This window comes from Macrotis lagotis, chromosome 2 (assembly GCF_037893015.1).
Source record: "Macrotis lagotis isolate mMagLag1 chromosome 2, bilby.v1.9.chrom.fasta, whole genome shotgun sequence".
NCBI lineage: Eukaryota > Metazoa > Chordata > Mammalia > Peramelemorphia > Peramelidae > Macrotis > Macrotis lagotis.
The window spans coordinates 130,707,723-130,724,295 of NC_133659.1; the positions used below are offsets into that span (position 1 = coordinate 130,707,723).

General features: G+C 43.2%; 2 protein-coding genes across 5 annotated transcripts in view; one reads left to right on the forward strand and one right to left on the reverse strand.

The window, feature by feature from the left end:
• EPHX1 (epoxide hydrolase 1) overlaps window positions 1-9,793 on the forward strand; it is a 50,643-nt gene extending 40,850 nt beyond the window's left edge. For both annotated transcript variants that reach the window (XM_074222811.1, XM_074222812.1), the window contains exons 6-10: window positions 1,293-1,422; window positions 2,250-2,461; window positions 3,355-3,463; window positions 8,433-8,558; window positions 8,918-9,793. In XM_074222811.1, coding sequence (XP_074078912.1) covers window positions 1,293-1,422; window positions 2,250-2,461; window positions 3,355-3,463; window positions 8,433-8,558; window positions 8,918-9,119 — 779 coding nt within the window. In that variant the 3' untranslated portion in view covers window positions 9,120-9,793. The remainder of the gene's footprint in view (window positions 1-1,292; window positions 1,423-2,249; window positions 2,462-3,354; window positions 3,464-8,432; window positions 8,559-8,917) is intronic.
• Window positions 7,800-16,573, reverse strand: part of TMEM63A (transmembrane protein 63A) — a 51,500-nt gene continuing 42,726 nt past the window's right edge. For all 3 annotated transcript variants that reach the window (XM_074222809.1, XM_074222808.1, XM_074222810.1), the window contains 2 exons: window positions 16,479-16,541; window positions 7,800-14,740 (listed from right to left, as the gene is read on the reverse strand). In XM_074222809.1, coding sequence (XP_074078910.1) covers window positions 14,585-14,740; window positions 16,479-16,541 — 219 coding nt within the window. In that variant the 3' untranslated portion in view covers window positions 7,800-14,584. The remainder of the gene's footprint in view (window positions 14,741-16,478; window positions 16,542-16,573) is intronic.

The window sequence follows — 16,573 nt, forward strand, 5'->3', positions numbered from 1 at the left end:
CGAGGAGGAACCTCAAAGAGAGAGAGTGGGAAGAGTGAATTTTGAAGAAGCAGGAACAGTATAATCAAAGAGTAAAGGTGAAAAAGGGGAGGGATAAAAGATATTGTATAAGGGTTAAGAAGCACAGGCTTTAGTCTAACCTAAAGAAACAGGGTTAGACTTTCAAAACTCACAATCACATTCTCATACTTCCTCTTTAGAGGGGGGTGTTGAGCAGCAGGGGAGGACAGAACATTAAATCAAACTATTACATCTTTTTTTGGGGGGTGGAGGTGGCAGTCAGGGTTAAGTGATTTGTCCAGAGTCACAGTAAGATTGAACTCAGGTCCTCCTGACTCCAAGGTCAGTACTCTATCCTCTGTACCACCTAGCTATCTCTAGACTGAATAGTTCAGTCTAGCTTAATAAACTTAAAACCATTTGTGAATAAGTTATTCTCCTGCAGATTTGAGTGCCCAAGGGCTTTTCCTGGGTACACATGCCCATACAGAGTCCTATATCTGTACCCTCACCATTACATACATATATATATGTATATATATATATATATATATATGTATATACAACATGCATTCACTTACCCTTAATTCAATTGAATAATTTTTTTATTAAGTGCCTGCTTTATTTAAGACATTGTTCTATATGCTAAAAACATATATTCATGTTTCTCCTCAGGCTTTCTTCATCTATCTTTCTCTGGCTAGATTCATATTTTGGGGGAGGGATGGCGGTCAGCATATTAGAAGACCTTGAGGATGAGGCAGACATTGTGCTTGCCTACCTATAATGATTGCCACCATGTTCCTACATATCTCCAGAACCTTCCCATAATATATCTTCTAACTAAACCACTAGGACTGAATTTATAGAAGTCAAGAAGGGCTTTATACAGGAGAAGAGATGACAGCAATAGGTTTAGTGACTGGTGATGGCAACAGAGGAAAAATAATCAATTCTTTCTTGCTATTGACCTTCTCAAGTGGTATCTGACCTCTGAGGAGGAGAGGGAAAATGGGCTAAAAGCACCAGGATGCCAGATTTTTTTTTGTCCCAAAAGTAGATAACAGGGGTGAGGCAGTCAGAATCCTGTGGTCCCTTGAAAGATGGGGAGATGGATGGCAGTTCTCTCCAATGGTTTAGGATTCCACTCTTTTGGGCCCCCTGCTCCTGATAATCAGCAGATAACAAAGGGTTAGATAACCTTCCCATGAGACTGAAAAATTTAGATAGGAACCAGAAAAAGTCTAGGTTCAAAGCAGTTTTTGGTTTCTGTTCATCCCACCCTTTTCCAGGCTTCAACAGTGTGGCTGCTGCTCAGATCTTCTGTAAGCTGATGAGTCGCCTGGGCTTCCAAGAATTTTTCATCCAGGGTGGTGACTGGGGGTCTCTGATCTGTACCAACATAGCCCAGATGGCGCCCTTGTGAGTGCTGTGCTTTTGTGTGTTGGGTGAATATACAGGTGGTTATAGTGATGCCTCTGGCCTTATCAGTAGGAATAGGGGCATTCATATAGCAACACAAGCATCTCTCTCTCCATGAAGCCAAATGGTTTTATCCCAATTTCCACCTTGTCTCAGGTACCCTGGTCCAGGCACCAGATACAGAGTTTGGCTCTTATTCCAGATCTCCTCATTCCATAGGACATGAATTCCCTGGTACCCAGTAGTGTTTTGAGATGATAGTGATGGCATCCATGAATATCTGCTGCCTTTTAATGCCAAGGACCTTTTGGTCCCAAGATTGAGTTTGTAAGGTCTAGTCTTCTTGACTCCTTTCCCATCCCCCATTTACAACCATGTCACTCACCAGAGACACAGGTCATCTCCATTCTAAAAAAGAATGAATTGAAATCCAAACCAGGGATGACCTAAGCCAGGTCCCATGAGTTAGGGCTAGGGCTAGGGCTAGGGGGATAGCCAGGGACTAGGTCTCCAAGTTGAGAAGGCTACTGAAATTTGGGAGAGACCTTGGTAGAATGACCTATAATCCCAGCATTCCTCTAATTCAGTGACCTTCTGAAGGGATTAGAATGAAACCCAATGGACATTGAAACTAGAATGGCCAGAAGCTGAAGGTGGTGCTTGTACTTCTTTCTCCCTATGCTCTTTGACCCCACCTTTTTCCTTTCTCCTAGACTTTGTCTTTTACCATTCCTTCTCCCTATTCTCTTTGCCCTGTTTTCTAGCCCCCACCTCCTCTTTCATGGCCAGCTGGCAATGATGTAAATCCCCTTTCTCTGGATTCCTAGACAGGTGAAAGGAATCCATATAAATATGTGCTTCATTGAGAATGGCAACTTCTCCATGCTTTTGTCTCTGCTGTTGGGACGGTGGTGCCCATGGCTTTTTGGCTTTCGGGAGAAGGATTTGCAGCTGTTGTACCCTGTCAAGAAGATCATTGGTTTTGTATTCAAAGAATCTGGCTACATGCACATCCAGTCTACCAAGCCGGATACAGTAGGTAAGAAATCACACCTTTACCCTGCACAACTAAAAAACCCCCCCAAAGCATCCCTAGCCTTAAAACAATATAGGCCAGTCTCAGCCTTCCTACTCAGTTTTGAGACTTCATCTAATTTGATCCAATTCAATTCAATAAGCATTTATTGAGTATCATGGTTCTAGGTCCAGAAGATACAAAAAATAGAAAAGAAAGTAGATTCTGCCCTTGGGGAGCTTATATTCTATTTTACAGAGATAAGTGCATACAAAATACTTGCAAAGTAAAAAAAAAAACATTTTTTAAGGGGAAGGAGGGAGGATTTGCTAAAATGAGGAGAATGGGGAGGTGCCATATAGGAGAAAGCCCTTGGGTGAAACTTGGATGGAGTTAGCAGAGGGGAGAAAAGAGAGTATCCTGGGTCTATTCAAAAGTCCAAGAAAATGAAGTCATTGTGAAATGAAAGGCTCTCAGCACATTTCTGGCTCTCAATCTTGTAACCCCATGTAAAGGGTTATCTTGTGGAAAATGGATTAAACTTCTAAATTTCTAAAATCCATGACCTCAGAAGAGAAAAAAAACAGATCAATGAGTGAAGGCAGATTTCTCCTAAGTGTAAGAATGAAATCCTTAAGCTACCTTAAAAGGTTGTGAGCTCCCCACCACTGGAAGGATGCAAGCAGAGAGTTTGGCTGACTGTTTTGCTATGGAAGGGATTCTTGAATTGGGTGGGGTTTTGGACTAGATGACTTTCTGGCTCCATTTCAACTTCATCAGGCAGGTAAGGCAGGAATTATTATTAACATTATTTCTCAGTTAAGGAAGCTGAGGTTCTTGATGTGTGAATTGACTTACTAAAGAGAATCTGACTTTTTCTCTTCTCCCTTGCCCTCACCCCCCCCCCCCCCATCTAGGCTGCGCGTTGAATAACTGCCCTGTGGGATTGGCTGCCTATATCATGGAGAAGTTCTCCACATGGACCAATGCAGAAAATCTAAACCTGGAGGATGGAGGCTTGGAGAAGTGGGTACCACTTTTTCTTCTCTGGATCTTGGATCTCCAACCAGATTTGGGGAAACCTAGACTAACAGAAATCTTACCTCTACTTTTTCCATCTATCATCCTTATCTTTATCTCTGCCTGCTTAGCTCTAAGGGGCCTGAATCCTCTGTTTAGGCCAACTCACAACTGCTAACTTTGTGAGGTAGGATCGTTAGAAATGATCCCTTTTTATGGATGTAGAAACTGAAGCACAGGGAGTTAATATTTTTTATCCAAAAAAACATAGTGATGGATCCAGGAGTAGGATAATCACAGTGGGTAATAGACTGTGTGACCAGAGACTGGGGATTGGGGCATGGGGCGGGGGGGGAAGGCAAAAGAAGGCTATACATTTAGAGTATAGGGAAAGGGAGACAAGAAGATTCAAAACTTACTTTAGATGGCTTTGAGCCTTGGTGACCCTGGAGAAATCATTTAACTACCTCAGGTTTCTCATCTGTAAAATGATAGAGGTGGAATTGAGGTCTCTTCCAGCTCTATGATTATTCCATTCAACAGAGAGACTGAATGGGAAACTAGCTGGACTCTTTTGTGGGTAGGATCTCAATCTGGCTGTCTTAGTAGGCAGGAATACTTGGAAATCGTTGTCCATTTCTATTTCCAAGAAGACAGCATGTTTAGTCATGTTCATTAACTCCAACTCTGGATTGTATTCTCCAATTGACTTGTTAAATGTTTAATATTGACTTGAGTCTTGTGTAAACCTGCCCAGAATCTCTTTGTATAAGGTAGGGCTCAATTTTTGAATTGAATTGAATATATGGTGATTGATTGCTTAGCCAACTGGATCCTGGACCCTTAATGGGTATTGCTCATGTTCAACCCACCAGCCCATGGCCCACTGCTTACTCAGGGTGGTAGCTGGAGGAAGAGAAAGTTCTCATCAATTGCTTAGTGTGTTTATCCTGATATTCCCCACTGGGTACCATTTTTTTTTGCTTGTGTGTACATTATTGATGACAGACAGGAAGTTTGGCTCTCCCCTCAGGGTTCAAACATGCAGGTTGGCAGGGTGAGTGAATGGCAGTTGATTTTTCTCCAAGGCTTGGTGGAAAGTTGGATAGGAAAGACGTTCCTTGTACTGTCTTCCTAGCACACCTCTTAGAGACAACCAAAACCTGGGTGTTGTCTTGAGTAAAAGACACCCCTTAAGAATGGTAAATGGCTTTGATGGATGTACCTGAGGTTCTTTAGGGGGAAGGATTTCTCCCACATTTCTGCCTCTCCGGCTCTAGCTGCATTTTTATCCATTTCCCCCGACTCACTGGTTACAGTAGGGGAGTTTGAATATTCCTTGCTTCCCATTGCCACTTCTACATTCTCCCTCTACTGATGTCACTCAGTCAACTCTTTGAGTTTCACTCAATCCATATCTACTACATAATCAAAATTCTTCCTTCAAAGTTCTTCCCAAGTCCTGCCGTTGTACTTACTTATATTCTCTCAAACCCCTTCAGCTCAAATTTCCTTAATTTACTCATATCACATGATTTTCTTCTGTGCCCCACTTGAGCCACAAAAATGATGATTTCCTTCATTTTGCCAAATGTACTGCTTCCATGTTCATGAACTCTGAAACTCCCTTACTTGATTCCACTCCATTTTGTCTGTCATTCTACTTCTTCCTCTGCCTTGCACTCCCAAACTTGTTCATCTTTGACCTACAAACCTTCAATTCCTCAGGACATTTCCCCCTGCACTAACTGTACTCTCCTCCCCCCAACTTGAAGCTTTTGTGATACTATTATGCTCTACTCTGTCCTTCTCTCTCTTTGTCCTTTTATCACATCAATATTCTCACCCTGCCAGTCCTCAGCCTTGATTTATTCTCACCATTTGCTGCCTTCACCATTTAAAAAAAAAAAAAGAAAACAATGATGATTGGATTCAGTGCAGAGTTATGTTATGGACTTAGTGGGACCCTTTCTACAACAAGGCAGCCTTTTTACACCTGACTAGCCACTGTCCAACTCACTACAATACTTTTTTTTTTACTAACACTTCTTGCCAAATCCCTCAAGCCTTCTCATGACTCTTTCCCTCTCCTTGTTCTACCTTTCACCTTAGCTCATCTTCACTGAAAAATTTGAGGCCATTCTCCAAAAAATTCTCTATATGGTAGAGTGAAGAGAGCAGAGGGCCTAGAATTAGGAAGACTCTGAGATCAAATCTGATCTTAGATGCTTATTAATTTTGTGACCCTGAGCACATCATTTAACATCTGACTGCCTCAGTTTCCTCATTCTAAAATGGGGATGATACACCTTCCAGGTTGTGAGGATCAAATGAAATAATAATTGTAAAGTGCCTACCATGATATCTTTTGTTTGTCCTTCATTCTCAAAGAAGACCATGACATCAGGGAAGTGATGCCATGACAAGTACATGAATTGGATTTGAATGAGGGGGTGCTGAGCTAAATCACCAGCCTCATTTTCTCCTCCAGAGCCATCTGAGTCTAGTGACCAGATATGAATCAGGACGACTACAAATGGCTCTGGATGCCAGGCAATCAGAGTTAAGTGACTTGCCCAAGGGTCACACAGCTATATAGTAGGCATTTAATAAATGCTTATTTCCTTCCCATTGCCTTTTCTTCCTTTCTCATGTCATTTCACACCTCCCATTGCCCTCTGCTATTATCTTGTCTCACATAAAGAGAAGGCCTTGCTCCTCACCAAGGCAAACCCCTCTCCTTGCACAAGTGATCTCAGTCCATCCCATTTTCTCCAACAAAATGCTTCTGTCATCTCCATGCTCTCATTTAAGTTCATTTTTCTCTTGTTTACTAGTAGCTTCCAACTACTACCTTCTCACACATATCCATGTCTCCCTTATCCTCAAAAAAAGATAAATCCACTCTCACTAGCTGTTATCCCATATCTTTTCTTCCCATAATCCATGTCTCTACTTCCTTTTCTCTCATTTTCTGCCTAACTCTATACAGTCTGGCTTCTGATCTCATCATACAATTAAAACTGCACTTTCCAGAATCACCAAGGATCTCTTCTTTTTGTTTTGTTTTTTGTTTTTTTAGGTTTTGGTTTTTTTTTTTTTTTTTGCAAGGCAAATGGGGTTAAGTGGCTTGCCCAAGGCCACACAGCTAGGTAATTATTAAGTGTCTGAACTCACATTTGAACCCAGGTACTCCGGACTCCAAGGCCGGTGCTTTATCCACTGTGCCACCTAGCCACCCCCACCAAGGATCTCTTAATTGCCAAATAGAATGGCCTTTTCTCATTCTTCATTCTTCTTGACCTCTTTGTGTTGTTTTATATTTATCTATCCCCCTTTCCTCTGATACCTCCTCTCTCTAGGTTTCCATGATATGACTCTATCCTGATTCTCCTTCTACCTATCTGATGGCTCCTTTTCAAGCCTCCTTTGATGGATCTTCTTTCAGGTTAAGCTTCCTAAAGGTGGGTGGCCCCCAGGGCTCTGTCCTGGGCCCTCTTTTATTTTCTATGCTATTTCATTTGGTGGTCTCATCAGCTTCCATGGTCTCTATTATCATCTCTGTGCTAATGATTCCCAGAGCTTCTTATCTAGCCCTAACCTCTCTTCTAATCTCCAGACTCTCTTCTCCAATTGCCCATTAGACATCTCAAACTGAATTTCCCATAGTCTTTCAAAACTCAGTGGATCCAAAATGGAACTCATTACTTTTACCCCCAAAACTTTACCCCCTACAAATTTTGCTATTAATGTTGATGGCACCATCATTTTCTGTCAGCCAGATTCACAACCCTGGGTGTTGTCTCAGGCTCCTCACATCTTCACCCCCCCATATCTAGTCTGTTACTGAGTCCTTTTTATTTTATCTTTTGAAATATCTTTCAGATATATCTCCTCTCCTTACAACCCTGATGCAGGTTCTTATCCCTGCTTCAAGTTTCTCCTTTCTTCAGTCCATCTTCCACTCAACTGTCAAGTCAGTCTTTCAAAAGTACTTCTCAAAGACACTGACTATGTCACTTATTCAATTAACTCCAATGGTTCTTTATCTCCTCAGGATCATTTATAAAACCCTCCATTTAGGGGCGGCTAGGTGGCAGTGGATAGAGTACCAGCCCTGGAGTCAGGAGTACCTGGGTTCAAATCTGATCTCAGACACTTAATAGTTACCTAGCTGTGTGGCCTTGGGCAAGCTACTTAACCCCATTGCCTTGCAAAATCCTAAACAAAAGAAAACAAAACAAAAAAAAAAAACCTCCATTGGCATTCAAAACCCTTCCAAACCTAATCCTCTCTCAGCTTTCAAGTCACCTCACACCCCCATGGACTATGGGATTCAGTGACACAGGTTTCTTTGCTCCTCTTCACACACTCTATCTGCAGATTCTGGGCATTTTCACCGGCTTTTTCCCATTTCTGGATTGATCTCCTTCCTCATTTTCATCATTTGGTTTCCTTCAAGTCCCAGCTAAAATTCCACCTTCTACAAGAAGCCTTTCCCTCATCCTCTTTAATGCTAGTGTCTTCCTTCTGTTGATTCCCTCTGATTTATCCTCCTTATACTTTGCACAGTTTTTTACTATTGTTTACATTAGACCATGAGCTCCTTAAGGATAGGGACTGTCTTTTACCATTCTTTCTCTCCCCAAAGCCTGGCACAGTGCCTGCACATAGGACTGACTATCTTGTAATTCCTGGCTTCCTTTGGGTTTCAATTCAGAGGCTACTTTCTAGACCAGAACTATCCTAACCTTCCCAGTTCCTGGTGCCCTATCCCAACCTCACCCATTTTCCCTTTCCTCCCCTGCATAATTCTATATTCATGGATATTTTGTTTTTACTTATTTACTTTATATTTCTTTATGTTTACTTATACTCTCTTCCCTGTGCATCTCCAAACCCTGAAAGAGACCCTGAATGCTGATGTCTCCCTAAAGTCTGATTCTATCTGGGATTTTTAATTTGATCTGTACAGGAAATATACTTTGGATGATCTGCTGACCAATATTATGATCTACTGGGTGACTGCCAGCATTATCCCCTCACAGCGATTCTACAAGGAGAATCTTGGCCAAGGTTTAGGTGTACATAAACATTCAAAGTGAGTCTTACAACTTAAGGAAAATTTCTTTGGATAGGTGGGGGGAGGGTTTCCTTCTTGCAGGATTTGGGACTGAATTTCTCCATCATCCTAATCCGAATCCTTACCATCCTATCCTCTCTTTCATTGTATAACAAACTGGAGAGGACACTTCCCTAGTGGGTGCTAGGGAAAGGCAGTTAAATCCTTCAATCAGAAAACTTGCATTCCACCTGAATTTCCCTTGAATCATCCCAGTGAGCCCCAAGAGTTAAAGAGCTGTTTCCCTCTGAATGATGATTCGGAACCTTCTTGGGGGACTGAGAAGAGGGTAGAGCTGTGCGACCTACCGGCCTCAGTTGTCATCTTTTGTTTTCTAGGATGCAGGTATCTGTGCCTGCCGCCTTGGCTGCCTTTCCCTGTGAGTTGCTGCACTGCCCAGAAACTTGGGCTCGGAAAAAATTCCCAAATCTCTGCTCCTACACGTACATGGCCCGAGGGGGTCACTTTGCTGCCTTTGAGGAACCTGTGCTGCTTGCGGATGACATCCAAAAGTTCACAGGGATATTAAAGAGGAAGTGAGTTTCAGAAGGAGAAGCTCCCCTCCCCCAATCATCTCCCAGATGCCCCAGGCTCCCCTTCAACACCTCCTGACCTAAATCATAATTCTCTGATGTAGATGAACATCTACAACCTGCCTCTTGGAAACAATGATGGAGGGAGGTGAATCAGTTCTCCCTGCCTCGAATCCCAAGTTTGGTCCACTAGGCTGGGAAAATCAGACCTCATCCTTGTGATATATGCCAGATACTATTAAACTTCTGTGTGCCCCAGCTACCCAGAACTGATTTCTAGGGTAGTATAAAGGGTCTTAATTTGGAGGTGTGGCACTGGTTTCTTTGCCCCTTGCTACTGGAGCTTTTATCTGCTGCTTATTTACTTATATAGCTTATCATGGGACAGGGCTGCCAAATGAATGATTTTGCTTCCCTTCCCTCTGAAGGCTGCAGATGGTGCAGCTCTACATTGGTGGAGGCAGTTTGCTCATCCTTGACATCCCCCCCCTTGAATAAATCATAGGCCCAAGTCTCTACCCCATCACTTTTTGCTGGGTGGGGCCCGATATACAAATCCCAAATTCCATTTTCCATACAAGTCTTATTACTTTCCTTGGCTTGCTGAGGTAGATTTGGGCTGGATGGGCCTGTGGAAGAGAAAACAGCTTTTGATAATAAATTTTTTTTGCTTCATAAGAACTTTTGAGTCTTGAACATAAGGGAAACTGGGGGTGGGGAGAGGAGGAAATGGGGTGTGTATGACTGGTGCTGAACATCCCAGAGAGCCTCTTCAAAACGGGATTAAAGCAGGATACTGCTTCTAGTGCTCTTTCATCGTTTTAGGACAGGGTTGGGGAACCTTTTTTCTGCCAAGAGCCATTTGGGTATTTAGAACATCATTCATGGGCCAGACGAAATTATCAGCTTAAAAATTAACCTGCTCTATTTGAACAAACAATTCATCCTTAAAAAGCTCCTAAATTTATTGAATTCTGAGTCCCACCTGCAGTTACCTTGCCAGCACCAGACCAAATGATTTCATGGACCTAATACAGCTTGGGCTGGATGTTCCCTGCCCTTGGTCTAGGACTGCACCAACTCCTCTGACTCATCAGATCTGGTTCTAGATTTCATCCGGTCACCTCATCATCTTAGGAAGAGACATGGCCAGGAGAAATTAAATGACTGGGCTCAAAGCCTCCAAAGCTCAGGAAAACAGGTCTGACTCCTTTCTTGCCTGCCCTCATTTCAAACTGAGAAGCCAGCTCCCAACCTCTTGTCCTCAAAGGTGAAAGAGCTGAGGTCAGATAAAATGTTGCCCCATTCCCACTTTCCCTAGTCACTGGTGGTTAGCTCATTCCCAAAACCGTTGGTCAGTCCCCAGTTGGTGGGAGCACTGAGAGGAGGGGCGAGTTCCTCTGTGATTCCCACGAGTCATTTAACCTTTGGGTCTCTTTTGTTTCACTGGGATAGTGGGTTTAAAGGTGGGAGGAATCTTGGGGATTTTCTAATCCAACTAGTTTATATTCTTTGCTTGCATCCAATCAATTAGAGTGGAGCAACTTGAGTGGATGTTCCCAACCCCTAGGGGTCAATCTTGGCCCCACAGAGGAGCTTGATTTACAGAATTGTTGATAACAGCTGTCAGACCTGCTGCTGAGGGGTGGTATGGATTACTGTCCTCGGGTTCGCCCATTTTTCCCTCATTAGGAAGCAAAGGAATGGGAGCCAAGGTGTGGGGAAGGGGGAAATTTTTAAGTTGATAATTTTGTCTGGCCCATGAATTATGTTCCAAATATCCAAATGGTTCTTGGCAGAGAAAAGGTTCCCCACCCCTACCCTGAGACAATGAAAGAGCACTAGAAGCAGTATCCTGCTTCAATACTGTTTTGAAGAGGCTCTTCAGGATAGCACACAATGCCTCTGGGCTGCCAAGAAGGAAAAAGAAGAAAAAAAGGTGTGAATGAGAAATGAAGTCAGACTGAATGTTCTGGCCAGGAATCTTGTGGCTCTTCTACTTATCTTCTCAGGTACACACATATCAGTGTTCTGTCACCTTGGGTGAGGTAAGAGAAAGGTACATACGTAGTCCAAGGGAACCAAGAAATTGCAAAAACGTTCTTCAGCCATCTGCCGCCAGTCTAGCAGAGGTTCTTGACCCTGGAGACATGTGGGTGTGTGTAAAATAGGTTAAGCCCTGAGTTTGAATATTCCCTCTTTACTTATAAACTGGGTGACCATGGATTTTATATTCTCTCATCTGTAAACTCAAGGGCCTGGATTACTTCATTGATCTTCTAAGTAGGGGTCACAGTGAGAGCCCTGTGATGGACTAACTTATAGGAAAGTAGGGAGATGCCATACCCCACTGTCCTTAAGATAACCAATCATGAAGTTTGTCTAGTATAAACAACCACAACCCTTTTTACTCTCTCTCTCTGTGCAAACGTCCACACTCACCCCTACTGAGCTGTATATTGATTCCTCAGGGCAGGTAACCTAATCCCATACCCAGGTACCCCTAGCAGCAGCTGCATAGATGCTACTGGTATAATTCACAGTAGGTCTACCTTTGACTTTCCCAGATCAATTAGTGCCTATGGCAAACCCCCTTGAAGGGCAGAAAACTATTAAGGACCTCCCAACGTTTTGCTTTAGGTAGAACAAAGGACCTCAAAATAGGACAGATCACCTATGATCTATATCCTAAAACTCATTTTCTCCCTAACCCCACCATTTCCCAAACTTTCCTATCATTGTGAAAGGCACCATTATCTTTCCAACCACCCAAGTTTTTGAAAGAGCTCATTTTTCACCTCTTATATCCAGTTGCAAATTGAGTCATTTCTACCTCTGCAAAATCTCTCACTTCTATCCCCATTATCTCTTCCACTGTAACCACTGCAGTTCTGGCCTGCTTCACCTTTAGCCTGGAATTTTAGAAAGATCTCTCCCCCTCAAATCCATCCCACATACTTGCCAATTCCTAAATCACAGCTTTGACTTGTCACTCACTACAGCAATAATTCTCCATTGACTTTTGGACCAAATATTTCCATCTATGGGTCTTCAGAGTAAATTTCACAATATGGCTAATTGTTAGTGCTTGTTTGTAATGTATAAATAAATAAAGATATAATGTGGGTAGTTGCTCAAAAAATCTTTACTACTAAGTATGTGTATGATCCCCAAAAAGGTTGGAGACCCCAGAACTCCAAGTCTCAAGTCCCTTTCAGCTCTACAAATTCCACTGGCACCATCTGTAGGCCAGTAGGAAGAATGCCTCCTTTTCTGAGTCCCAAACTCTGCTTTTCTGAAGGAACTTGTGAAAGCAAGTTCTGCCCTGACAGGATCATACTTCATAGATTTAGAGTTGCAAGAGATGTTTGAGTCTTTTTTTCCCTTTATTGATGAAGTGAAGGTGACCCCAAGCTAAATTAAGTGACTTGCCTAAGGCCACCTACTTAAAAAAAGTTAGAGCCAGGTCTCTTCACTACCTGTTCCCAAGCTCTCTACCAGTCACCTATCTTCTCTACTACAGTGGGTCCAGGTGATCTGACAGCTTAACACTCTCTCCTTTCCCTTCTTTGCCCAACCCTAGCCACAAGAGAGGAGATCGTCAGAGGATATTGTTGGGTAATAGGGCCAGCACTCCAGGTCTGGAAAACCAGCAGGTCTTCCTTCTTCCAGGCTCTTCCAAGATACTAACACTGTTCATCTGATGACTGCTTTCTTTAGTACTTTTGCACCACAGTTCATGACTTGACATACTCAAATGAGGGCTCTTGCACCAAGAGAATCACAGAAAGAAGCTAGGAACAGATTTTAAAAATTATTTCATTTTTGACTTTGCAACCCTAGCATACAATGCTCTCAATAAATGTTGGTTGGTTGATGGATTTCTCACTTAACCAGTCACACAGTCACAAAAGATTAGATAGATATTTTCCTTTGACCTGAGGGAAAACTCAGGTCTGATCAGGAAGCCAGGGTTTAATAGTCCTTGGAGCAAGGTCAGATAGTGGAATCCAAAGGTAAGTCTGGAATCGAGGACTAACATAACACTGGAAGAACTTGTGTAGTGTCAAGGGGCAGAATTCATTGGGGAAACGAGGGGAAGCCTCTGATGAAAGCCAGGGAATGAGGTCTGCTAGGGCAACCAGGGCTGGGAAAAGACACATTCACTCAAGCAGTTGTGTAACATAGAGATTTAGAACTCTAGAGGTTATCTTGTCCCAAATTCCTTTTTATACATAATGGAAACTGAGACCCAGAGAGTGACTTGCTCAAGGTCACACAGGAGATTAATGGGTTTAAGCTGAGGTCCTTATTCTAGAGTAGGTACTCATTCCTATGACATTGGGTCAACACTGCCAGACTGGGGAGGTGGGGTAGAAAGGGACTACGGCAGCCATCAGAAGGCAGCCATTGACCCAAAAGTGGGGGGCTGTGTGTTGGGGGTGTGGGGGGGCAGGCTTTGCTCTCAGAGCAAAGAGCAGGGAGTGAAGGAGGAGAGGGGCGAGGGAAGGGTCAAGTCAGAAAAAAGAATCTCACCTGGCCTGGCTATATGTGCATGCTCTGTTCTATTCTTTATTAAAGGACCATCATCTTCATCCTTGTACCATGTGATACATGGCCTGGGTGAAGTAGCTGGCAGTGTCATAGATATCATAAGGCAACAAGAGGAAAGTAGAAGAACCATTACAAGCAATAAGGCAGCTGGAGACAAGGAGCAATGGCACTGTGAATGGAGTCAGGATTCAAACCAAGGACCAAACAAGAGACAGGCTTTGAATCCACCTTCCCCTTCATCACCACAGCCCTGGGGCAGCTGCTGGGAAGGTCTCAAGCAGACTGGGTCCAGCACTGAGTAAACTGGGACTCCCCAGCTGGTGGGAAGGCAATGGTGCAGAGCGAAGACTGGACTAAGAGCAGCCCCCTTCCTCTGACCTAGAAACCTACTCAGCAACCTTTGCCTCTGAAGGCTCACTGAAGGATAGGTGTATTTGGTATACATATATGCCTGGATATACATATTAGTGCAAGGACTCAGGAGGAAGAAAAACTCCTTCTCAGGTTACTCTGGCTCCAGTCTCTTATTCCCAGGACCTTTCACCTGGATTATTTGTTCAGGGCCACAATGCTAAGGGGAACCCTTAATTGAAGTACCTCATTGCAGACAATGAACTATATATGCTGGCACCATAAGGGCAGCACTACCAGAAGACAGAGCTGGTACGAAAAATCTCTCAAAAGGGGTTATCAGGAATCCAGAAAGCTGGCCATCTAATAGATATGCACCGAGCAGTTTATGAACCATTCTGACTTGTCCTGTACTAGGAAAAATGGAGCTTAAAATGAGTCCAAAGAAAAGAATGGGAAAACTGAGGTGCTTGGAAACCAAGCTGCTGTCTGTCCAGCTTCTCCTTCTGAGCCAGACAGAGGTCTCTGCCCCATTCATGCTTATTCTGTGTCGTCAGTTTATCTCAGTTACTCCAAGGAAGCAGCAAAGTCTGAAAACTTTGGAGAGTGCTGTCCAGGCACAGTCCCACTGATGTTCTGGATGGCACCATATGTCTGCTGGTCCTGTGGGGACAGGGAAGTCCTCTCAGAGGCCAAGCTGCTCAGGACTCTGGGTACATACGTCTGTTGACAAAGAAGAGTTGGGAATTTTGTTCCATGGCTAGATCTCAGCACCCCACCCCAACTCTCCACCCTCTGCAGTGCTAGACTCTTCTGACCACTTTATAAATAGTATCTCATTTGATCCTGCCAGGTAGGTGCTATTATTTTTCTTCATTTTATTTTACAGTTGAGAAAACAAAAGTTAAATGACTCGCCTAGGTTCATTCACACAGCTAGTATCTGAGGTCAGATTTGAGTTCAGATCTTCTTGACTCCAGGTCCAGCCCTCCATCCATGGCATCACTTGGCTGTCTATTTACTCACAGTACCAAGTTTAGGACAAGTATGCAAAGGTTTAAACCAGACCTGTAAGCAATTTTGAAGCTCTCTTTCTCACTCCAATACAATACTGACCCTAGGCATGGCCCATGGCTAAGGAAGAAGGGATTGACATTCATAATTCATCCTGTTCTTTCTGGCTTCTCCCCCTCTTTCCTCTTCCACCCTCTTCAATAGGTACATCTTTGATAATAGAACAACTCTGAAGTCATTTCTCCAATGAGTCCATGAGTCCTACCCACGAGTGGAATCATTTGTACCCTCCCCCATAACCTGGGGCAAGTTGTTGTTCAGTCCTATCCAACTCTTTTTGAACCTGTGTACTATTACAATCCATGGAATTTCATTGGAAAAGATACTGGAGTGATTTGCCATTTCCTTTCCCAGTGGTTTAAAGCAAACAGAGATTAAATGACTTAATCAGAATCATTCAGCTAGTCTGAGGCAAGATTTGAACTAAGGTCTTCTTGTTTCCAGACTCAGTGCTCTATCCCTCTGAGCCACCTAGCTGCCTCCTAGGCAATCAGGGTGAAGTGACATAACCAGAGTGATATAGCTAATGTCTATAGATTGAATTGGAACTTGGGTCTTCCTAATTCCAGGCACAGCACTCCATCCACTGAATTGCCTCCAATCATTGAGCATGTATAGCCCTCAGTTTCTTTAGTTCTAAAATGAACTCTCTAGCACTAAAGCTATAATCTCATGACCTAGGAAGCCTCCTCACCACATAGGAGAAGAAAATCCTTGCACCATAGAAAGAAGCTAGGAACAGAATATTAAAAACAATTGTTTCATTTTTGACTTTACATCCCTAGCACACAATACTCTTAATAAATATTGGCTGGTAAGGTGAACAAAATTATTGAACTCTGTGATTCTCTTCCCCAAACCAGAGAGTTACATGTCTAAACCCTGAAGGAAAGAAAAATGAGCCTAGAGGTCTGGGAGAGAAGACAAAAACCAAAATGACCATTCTGGAATTTCCTAGGAAGACTCATCTTTTCTGGGCTACAGAGAATCTGAAAGAAATGGGGACTGATTTCAATGAGCATTAACTTAGAAGCTTGCTTCACTGTAGAACCAGGAGTGACTATTCCAAAATGATTGATTCTGGAGTGCTTGTATGTAGTGCTCTCTTGTGCCAGGACCACATTAGGCTGAGCAATGAAGCAAACCACACATTCCACTACTACTACCACCAGTACCACCACTACCACTAGTGCTACCACCAGTACCACCACTACCACTAGTGCTACCACCAGTACCACCACTACCACTACCACTAGTGCTACCACTAGTGCCACCACTACCACTACCACTAGTGCTACCAGTACCACTACCACTAGTGCTACCAGTACCACTACTACTACTACTACTACTGCTGCTGCTGCAACTACCAGTAAAAGCAGTGACTTACGGCAGCTCTGGGAGGGAGGTGTCCATCTGTTTCATTTCCTTTGTCGTTTGCCGATTCATCTGTCTATAAATGACAACAAAAATTGCAACGATAAA